The sequence below is a fragment of the Onychostoma macrolepis genome, chromosome 16 (genome assembly GCF_012432095.1).
Source record: "Onychostoma macrolepis isolate SWU-2019 chromosome 16, ASM1243209v1, whole genome shotgun sequence".
Lineage (NCBI taxonomy): Eukaryota > Metazoa > Chordata > Actinopteri > Cypriniformes > Cyprinidae > Onychostoma > Onychostoma macrolepis.
The window spans coordinates 29789140-29798608 of record NC_081170.1 but is presented as its reverse complement, the minus strand read 5'-3'; the positions used below and the strand labels follow the sequence as shown (position 1 = coordinate 29798608).

Below are 9469 nucleotides of genomic sequence, written 5' to 3'. Positions count from 1 at the left end.
AGCCTAGATTAAAGCTGCAGAAAAACAAAAATAATAAGTGAATGAAAGTGAGAAAGGATAAACATCGAAAAAAAACTACATTTATTCTTAAATATTTTTGCATATTACAAAAACGTTTGCCAAAATCGGATTATTCCTATAAAACTGATTTATGTGATATATCAAGCATTAAGTCAAATAAACAGTTCTATAGCTCTAGTATATTACATGTAATTATGCAGTCTTTTGACATACTGACAATGTCAGACAGTGTTAAATAGGTGTTTTACTTTTACCACAGGTAAGGATACAACTGAAAACTACAGAATGTCCATTCCGATACACAGTTACAATCTCTACTTTAGTAGTGACAAATATGGCTCCAAAATAAAAAAAGTAATGAAAAAAAAAAACCCTTTAAAAAATTTAACTTTCAAACACAAAAGTAAGTTCTGTCTCGACTGGTTTTCTAATGTAACAAGAAGTATACAAAATCATGTACATTCACATAAATAAATGTGTGATTTGTGCAATGTAAGTCACACTTGCTGGCAAGAATAAAAAGATAGCAATTGGCATTGCGAATATAAAATTAAGCAAATGTTACAGAAGTCAAATCGAGCTGAATGTGTGCTGCTGTCAGGTGTCTTATGGGAAGACTGTGGGGATGGGGCACTGCCAGTCGTCTGAAGACTCCTGCACCACCTCCACCAGATCCAGCCCTGACTGAGTCTCTTTGGCTTCCTGCGACGGTGCTTGCTGGGAATCTGACTCAGAATCGTGTTCCAACACCACTTCTACTTCCTGTGGTTTTGCTGTAAACAAATTAAGAAAAGGTTAACAGAAAGAGTACATTTTTGCTGATATTATTCATGGATAAAATGCTGGCAATTGAAACAGTCAAAAGCAACCAGAGAAAAAAAATAATATATGTAATAGTGTACAGTGCTGTGGAAACGTATTTGCCCATTTCTGGTCCTGCCACAGCATTTCATTGGGACTACAGTAAGTTTGGACTTTGATCATGTAATTTAAAAACTTACATTTTCATGTTTTTTGTATTCATGACTTATTTGTATGTATTGGATCATTTTCTTGCTGCATGACATAACTGTGCAGGCCCGAATCTAGCAAAGTCTACCAAAAAGTTTCACTTTTGATTCATTTGCCCATACGACATTGTTCCAGGGGTCGTATTCACACACACACACACACACACACACACACGCACACACAATTCTAAACGTAGGTACTTACTCTGAAGTTTAAGAGCTACTAATTTCACTCCTAATTTTAGGACCCCTAATTTAGACTAATTCATTAAAGCATTTTACATACATACAGCAAAAGCAACCCATGAGTTTTTGAAGGTAAAAAAGTGGAATATTCTGCAATGGCCAAGTCAATCTCCTGATCTCAACCCGACTGAGCAAGCATTTTACTTGCTGAAGACAAAAACTAAAGGCAGAAAGACCCACAAACAAATAACAACTGAAGTCAGCTGCAGTAAAGGCCTGGCAAAGCATCACAAAGGAGGAAACCCAGTCTTTGGTGATGTCCATGAGCTCCAGACTTAAGGCAGTCATTGCCTGCAAAGGATTCTCAACAAAATATTAAAAATGAACATTTTATTTATGATTATATTTATTTGTCCAATTACATTTGAGCCCCTGAAAATGGGGGGACTGTGTATAAAAATACTTGTAATTTCTAAGCATTTTATGTTATATTTTTGTTCAACCCCTTCAATTTAATCTTGATTGTTTTATTTTTAATTCTGTTCTGGTGGCATACAGAGCCAAAATTATGAAAATTGTGTCAGTGTCCAAATATATATGGACCTAACTGTGTATCTATACATACACACACACACACACACACACACACACACACACACACACACACACACACACACACACACACACATATACGTATGATGCTAGTTAAGATGATTAACTAAAGGAGCTCCACCTGTGTTGAATTGGTTGATTATCTGATCGTGCTCCTCCCAAACCTAGTAAATAATTGTTAATAATACAATATTTGTTGTCAGATGAAGTCTGAGCATTGAAATATACGCTACTAAGACTATTCAATAAATTCTGCTCCTTTTAATCATCATCACTTCGTCTCCTGCTTCTGCTCTTCACTGGCTTTGCTCAGTCAACTTCTTTGGCTGACAGAAGACTGTTAATAGAATTTTGGGTATTTTGGGTACCAGACAAGACTTGCTGTTAACAGGTTTTGGGTATTAGGCAGTTTTGCTGACTAGATGTTCTGTTACCAGAAAAAAAGGCTATTTTCTGACAGGATCTGGTGTCCGGGGCTGGATTATAATTATTTGGCATGGAGGCATGATCTAACATTTCCTAAACCCAAGACAGCTTAGAAGTCATCCAGTGGCAATCCACAAGGCAATGTATTAGAAAATAATAATGACACTGACTTTTTAAAAAGATATTGCATGAATAGCGAGGGTTTATACTTGCATTGTACTTATTATAGCTCCAGTGTTTTCAGTAACAGACTTCAGAGCTCCTGCATGCAGTTATCTTAAGTTTTTAGAGCTGTCAGTTCATTAAAACTAATTTTATTTTGGACAATACCAGCAACACTTGTGGAGTGGAACAATCAGATCGAACTGAAAAGAATAATACTGTTTATTTCACCAACGTATTTTGGCCATCAATCCTTAAACAGGGCTAAAAGATTGTAAACTGCAAGTGCAAAAGGACTCATTTAAATACAAAGACAAAATTCAGTCTTACAATTAATCAATAGGAAAGACAGATGGTATAGCTTTCCTCAATCACATATCCGATAAACAATTACACATCAGGCCAATAGCCTGTGTTCTTATTGAGAACTTCTAAGCAACATGCTGTGCAAAACAAAATAAAAGACACTGTGAAAAAGAATAGAGTAAAAGCTCTTTTCAGTTCTAGTTTCTGATTATTTTGACTTGGAAAAACTTTTACTGCAGCTAGGATCTCTTTGGAGAACTCTTTATGATAATATGAAAATCTTTATAAATGCAGGCCTGAAATTCTTCGGGATCATCCAGATGCTTCTTAGCAAACACGAGTCAAGCTTTTGTGTTTTAAATCCTGTTTTTGCTTTGCGTCTTTCAAAAGGTAGTGTCACATACAGAAAGCTGACCTTAGCCGAGATGAGACTGGTCTGAGGATCTTTGTCTGTTGCTCTGGGGTTCTTTGTGACTTAAAAATGAATAATTGTGTGCCTTGCTCTTAGAAATTTTGACAGTAAGGTTGCTTGGAGTTCAGCAAGTACTCTAAATCTTATCCATTTGTATAATATGGCTCTGATAAAGGTCCTAGAGCTGGCCTCGTAACCTCTTCCAGACTGTCAAGCTTACGCTTTTGTCAACAGTGTTTAGAAATGACCTTTCTCTGTGTCATAATGACAGAGACTTTACTGCATTGTTTTTTTAGGCAGTTGCCGAAGCAAACACCCCTTTTCCTCGTTTACAGAAGTATAATCCATCACTATCACTTTGCCATTTTGAAAGATAGAAAAATAACCAGATCAGCTGAGTAACTCTACTTTAGAAACATTACTATAGAATAAGGGGCTCTCATTAACCAAAGCAATCGATGAGTTAATTCTAATTAGGTTTCACCATTTTGGGTGAAAATATGCATGTACAATTCAAGAAGACCGAATTTGTTTCTCATGATCTTAAAACCCTCTGATGATCAGTAAACACAAGCTAATGAGCAACTGACAGAACTGAATGCTCCACACATACCAATCAGTTTGTTAGAGGACGGAAGATAACCGTGAGATCTCTTCATATGCAGCTTCATGTTGCTCTTTTGAGTGAAGCTAATAGTGCACACTTCACATCTGTAGGGCTTCTCGCCTGTGTGCTTGACCCTGTGCACCTGCAGAGCACTTTTCTGATTGAACGCTTTTTCACACAGCGGACACTTGAAGGGCCGCTCACCTGAAACCAAATAAACACGCCAATGAATCATTCAAAGGAGATACAACATCTGCATTATATCATACACTGACGTCTCAAGAAGAGCAATTCAAAAACATTTTGCTCTCAAAAAACTCAGTGAGGTTATATGGTGTTTATGGCTGTCAATTTAACATACTAATAAATGCATAATGGAGTCTTAAAATGCACTTTTTAAAAGTTGAAACTCATGTTAACTGTACACCATAAAAATTATGATGTCTATGACTTCAGCAAATATGGCTCTGATAAAGGTCCTAGAGCTGGCCTCGTAACCTCTTCCAGACTGTCAAGCTTACGCTTTTGTCAACAGTGTTTAGAAATGACCTTTCTCTGTGTCATAATGACAGAGACTTTACTGCATTGTTTTTTAGGCAGTTGCGAAGCAAACACCCCTTTTCCTCGTTTACAGAAGTATAATCCATCACTATCACTTTGCCATTTTGAAAGATAGAAAAATAACCAGATCAGCTGAGTAACTCTACTTTAGAAACATTACTATAGAATAAGGGGCTCTCATTAACCAAAGCAATCGATGAGTTAATTCTAATTAGGTTTCACCATTTTGGGTGAAAATATGCATGTACAATTCAAGAAGACCGAATTTGTTTCTCATGATCTTAAAACCCTCTGATGATCAGTAAACACAAGCTAATGAGCAACTGACAGAACTGAATGCTCCACACATACCAATCAGTTTGTTAGAGGACGGAAGATAACCGTGAGATCTCTTCATATGCAGCTTCATGTTGCTCTTTTGAGTGAAGCTAATAGTGCACACTTCACATCTGTAGGGCTTCTCGCCTGTGTGCTTGACCCTGTGCACCTGCAGAGCACTTTTCTGATTGAACGCTTTTTCACACAGCGGACACTTGAAGGGCCGCTCACCTGAAACCAAATAAACACGCCAATGAATCATTCAAAGGAGATACAACATCTGCATTATATCATACACTGACGTCTCAAGAAGAGCAATTCAAAAACATTTTGCTCTCAAAAAACTCAGTGAGGTTATATGGTGTTTATGGCTGTCAATTTAACATACTAATAAATGCATAATGGAGTCTTAAAATGCACTTTTTTAAAAAGTTGAAACTCATGTTAACTGTACACCATAAAAAATTATGATGTCTATGACTTCAGCAAATATTGATCTAATTTAAACTGTTAGTGTTTCACTGTACCGCCCGTGGTACACTTTGTGTATTACATTTTTAATTGACTGAAAGTCCCACTGTAAAGGTATATGGTGAACTACTGAGGAGACTTACAAATCACAACCGGCAGATAACAGTTTAGTGGCATCAATTGCTATGCTGTGCAGAAATTTCTATATGTGACTCTGGACCACAAAACCAGTCTTAAGTGTCAATTTGAGCTGAATAAATAAGCTTTCCATTGATGTATGGTTTGTTAGGATCGGACAATATTTGGCCGAGATACAACTATTTGAAAATCTGGAATCTGAGGGTGCAAAAAAATCAAAATATTTTAAATAAGAAGTTTTGATACATTTACGGTAAGACATTTACAACATATCTTCACGGAACATGATCTTTAAAATCATTAATATCCTACTGATTTTTGGCATACATTTTTTTTTTTATAATTTTGACCCATACAATGTAGTTTTGGCTATTGCTACAAATATACCCCAGCGACTTAAGACTGGTTTTGTGGTCCAGGGTCACACATGTGGCACAAAGACAGTACAGTAATTAACAAAGCAAGAGTGAAGGTTTGCTTTACCTGTGTGTGTGCGATTGTGTCTTTCTAACTGGCTGGGTTTGGCAAAGGCTTTGTCACAGGTAGGGCATTTGAACACTTTGGGTTTCTGAGAGTTCACTTTGGGTCCCTTCTTATGGACATACTCGTGCTCCTGAAAGAGAGATTTGCAAATGCAAATTTAACAGTTTTAGAAAGTTACAAAGTCCTAGAGGATCAAAATAAAATGTATAATCCCGTTTATAGGACAATTAATATCTAGGTAAAACCTTTTTGACTTGCTGTTGATTAACAGAAAATAATTTAGCATCAGTGTGTTCAAAAAAGGAAACAGTAATGTACTTCCAAATGGAATCACATGAATTAACTATTTAGATGAGCATTTGGTCAAAGTGTTACTTGTCTCATCTTGACACTGGGAGTGCAAAAAAGTGCAAAAGTGGCATAAATATCAATCAATATGTGCTGTAAACTCAGAGCCTTCAGCATTTCAATGAGGGATATTTTAAAGCGTGATTACTGATCACAAGTTAACTTTACATGGGAAAAAGTGATTGTTCAGCAGCTGTTAAGTGTTTATTCATGAGTTGCTGCTATGATTCCCATATAATTTACAGTCAGTTATAGTTCTGAATGTTGAATTTGATAAAGCAATGCCTGTGAATTGTTGGCTGCTGTTTGTTACTTATTGACATGAAATGGTGCGAAAAAGAAAAATAACATGACTCATGTTGCGACAATAATAGCAAGGAGGAAACTGAAGTGTTCTATGCATCCATCTGTTGAGTGGAAATTCTAGACACATGAATTTCTAGAAATTATGTACTGTATTTGGATATATGTTCAGATACCGATTCCTATTATTCACTGAATGAATACTATACTTTGATAAACAACAAAAGGAAAGTAAAAAAAAACCTTGCACCTAAGCACAACTGCGATGTTTTAAGCAGATTTCTCAGTTATTTTAGTGGAATACCTGCTTTAAACGAATTGCTATCATGCTATCAAAATGAAATGCTACGCATATCAATGTTCTGTGAAGTCCTATTCATGTTTACAACATGTGCTTTTCTTTTAAAACTGCATACAAACAGCAAAATTAAATTATTTAAAATGAATGATGATTAATTTTTCTTTAATTTTATTTTGTGCAGGCTACTTACTTGATTAATTTCTTTTTTGTTTTGTTTTTAATAGATAGATAGATAGATAAGTCAACTAAAGGTTATTGAGCAGAACAAATCACAACACGGCTATAAGAAAACAAAAGTCAAAATGGCCATTTGCTCCATCAGGTCAATAATTCAAATGTTGAAATGGAGATTTTAATGACTGGTCTGGAAGAGGTACTAGTGGCCCAACAATAAGGATGACTGGCCCAAGAACCTTCAACAATCATAGTTTGAACTGCAGATGCTAGTTGCGTCTTGATCTTTTCCAGTGGACATAACATGGACTGTGTGGCAGCCGCAGCACAGAGTACAGCTACTCAACACTATAAAGATGTGTATGAGGATGATACCTTGAGGTGTGTGGCTCTTTTGAAGGCTTTATTGCAGACACGACATACATGGCAGCGGTCCTTTCCATGAGCCTGTCTGCAGTGTCTTCTGAGAGCATTTGCTGTCAGCAGCACCTGATTGCAGTAGTAACACTGGTGCTTTTGCTGTGTCTCTGCTTCCTTCTCCTCCGCCTGGTTATCTATCATCTGTGTGCATAAATGACACACACATCTCAGCAAAATAAAAAGTAATAAATGACAGATTGTCTCTCAAAAAAACTGCTGAGAAAGGTAGACATCAGCTCCACTTGAATAAACACTGTTCAAGATATTTTGCTGCTCATTTTAAAACCTATGGATGACACTCTGTTATTTCATATTTTAAGTTTATTTATATAGTGCTTTTCACAATACACATTGCTTTAAATCAACTTTAGAGACTTGATTATTATATTGTGACATGTATGATCACTGTGATAGAAAATCACAGTTTTTTTGGGTTGGAAAGACATTTTGAGTATAGCTTTCTAGCGCAAGAAATTGCCCAGTTTTTTTTTTTTTTTTCTTTCAGCTGAACCCCTTTGACAAAATATTTTCTTGAAGTGCCCCCTTGCAATTTTAAGATAACATTTTAATAACTTAACACAATCGCATGTCCACAGTTCTCTGATGTTGGTTAATAGTCACATGAAACTCATCCAGGTAAACAAAAACAATATTTATGGCCAGATTTACTAAACAAATCACCTTAATTTAATAATAATGTCCTCCAAAGTATTTTGCATCTAAAAAATGGAAACTCCCTATGAATGATGTAAAACGATGTGTTTTAAACTAGACTTTTTAAACTATTATTTTAAAAGTAAACCAATAATCATTAAGCATATTTATGAAAATTATTTGTATCCTGTTTTTGTGGACCCAATATACAGTACAGGTGAACACTTCATCAATACACAGGTAAATAGCATACAGATCGCACTATATACTTATTACTAAAAATGACCAAGTTGATTTAATTAATCCACAGTTCCGGGACAAAGTATTAGCACAATTTTAGCATTCCTCAGTCGGATAAATCTGTTATAAAGCATTTATCAGTTGTGTGCATTTACCTGTGTGTTCAGGTTGAGAGAGACCGTATCCAGTATCTGTGTGTCCGCTAGAGTCAGAGTCACACTGCCATCGCTGGCCATGCCCGCAGATGACATCACCAGGCTCTGAGCTGACATGCCTGTCTGAGATAAGGAGGTGCTGGGTGCCAGTGCATTGACTGATGGGAAGAATTAATCAGAGACACAACTAAACAACTGGGTCAGGAAAATATGGACATACAGTATGTCAAGTCACCTTTATTTATATAGCGCTTTATACAATACTGATTGTGTCAAAGCAGCTTTACAGTGTCAACAGGAAAGTAATTTGTCAATAATGCAAGAGGACAAAATAACAAAGAGTTATTTTCCAGCTAAAGCCAGTTCACTGATGATTCAGTGACGTCATCATCCAGTTCAGCTCTCTTCCAATAGTGTCTGTACAATCAGTCAAGCGCCGCCAACTAAGCAAGCCAAACTCTAAACATTCTCGCTGGGAATTGTCCTCAATTCAATTCAATTAATGTTCTCCTATGGACAATGTCATGGCGGAGACAAGCTTGCTTAAGTTAGTCAGAAAACTGGCAACATGAATGTAGATACTTATTCATTAAACATCCGGCTTAATGGCACAGGCATCTATTGAAACCCTTAGCTGAGGTTTCTGTTACCGTCACAGAAAGTGCACACAATAATCATGTACAACCACATGTTGTCTAGTTTGTCTACTTGCGTAGTTAGTAAGATTTACTGCAGTAAAGTAGACAAAACATGCAATTAACAGTCTATTCACAATTGAGAAAATATAGAACTACATCTATATTATGTTTTAAGTCAAACCACTAGGTTTTATAGGGTACAACAGGGCTTAAGGCACACCTTAAAGGGGTCATATAATGGTACATGCACTTTTACAAGTTGATTGTACTGAAATGTGTGTTAGCAGTGCCTGTACACAACCATCATAAAATGATAAAAATCCATCCAGTGTTTTTTTTTTAATCTCCTTATTTGTTTTACCCTGTCTCAAATCAAGCCGTTCGACCGTGTGACGTCACACGGTCGGACGCCCCTCCCACGATGGTTGATTGACAGCAGTGTTTCAACACAGACCCGCCCTTGCTCGTGAGCGAGCTGTCAATCATAGTCCGCGTGTCATTGTTGATATACGCTGGAGCTGTC

The 9469-nt window shown here is 36.5% G+C and overlaps 2 protein-coding genes across 3 annotated transcripts in view; both read right to left on the bottom strand.

The window, feature by feature from the left end:
• Nucleotides 1–51: 51 nt before the first annotated feature.
• On the bottom strand, nt 52–4389 carry LOC131522473 (zinc finger protein 236-like). The gene is made up of 3 exons (XM_058747976.1): nt 4356–4389; nt 3749–3946; nt 52–794 (listed from the first exon to the last, which is right to left on the bottom strand). Exons 1-3 carry the CDS (start codon nt 4387–4389, stop codon nt 628–630), a joined length of 399 nt encoding a protein of 132 aa, XP_058603959.1. The 3' UTR covers nt 52–627.
• A 69-nt stretch (nt 4390–4458) lies between these two features.
• The window catches only part of LOC131521613 (zinc finger protein 236-like), a 94224-nt gene continuing 89213 nt past the window's right edge, over nt 4459–9469 (bottom strand). For both annotated transcript variants that reach the window (XM_058746529.1, XM_058746528.1), the window contains exons 27-30: nt 8309–8466; nt 7215–7400; nt 5714–5843; nt 4459–4852 (exon numbers count right to left, since the gene is read on the bottom strand). In XM_058746529.1, coding sequence (XP_058602512.1) covers nt 4602–4852; nt 5714–5843; nt 7215–7400; nt 8309–8466 — 725 coding nt within the window. In that variant the 3' untranslated portion in view covers nt 4459–4601. The remainder of the gene's footprint in view (nt 4853–5713; nt 5844–7214; nt 7401–8308; nt 8467–9469) is intronic.

Excerpts from the sequence above, each read along its gene's own strand:
- LOC131522473 (XM_058747976.1), bottom strand. The coding sequence starts at position 4,389 with ATGGATTATACTTCTGTAAACGAGGAAAAGGGGT. Across the intron at positions 3,947-4,355 it reads TGTAAACGAGGAAAAGGGGT|GTGAGCGGCCCTTCAAGTGT; the intron begins GTTTGCTTCGCA and ends ATTTGGTTTCAG. Across the intron at positions 795-3,748 it reads GTCCTCTAACAAACTGATTG|CAAAACCACAGGAAGTAGAA; the intron begins GTATGTGTGGAG and ends ATTTGTTTACAG.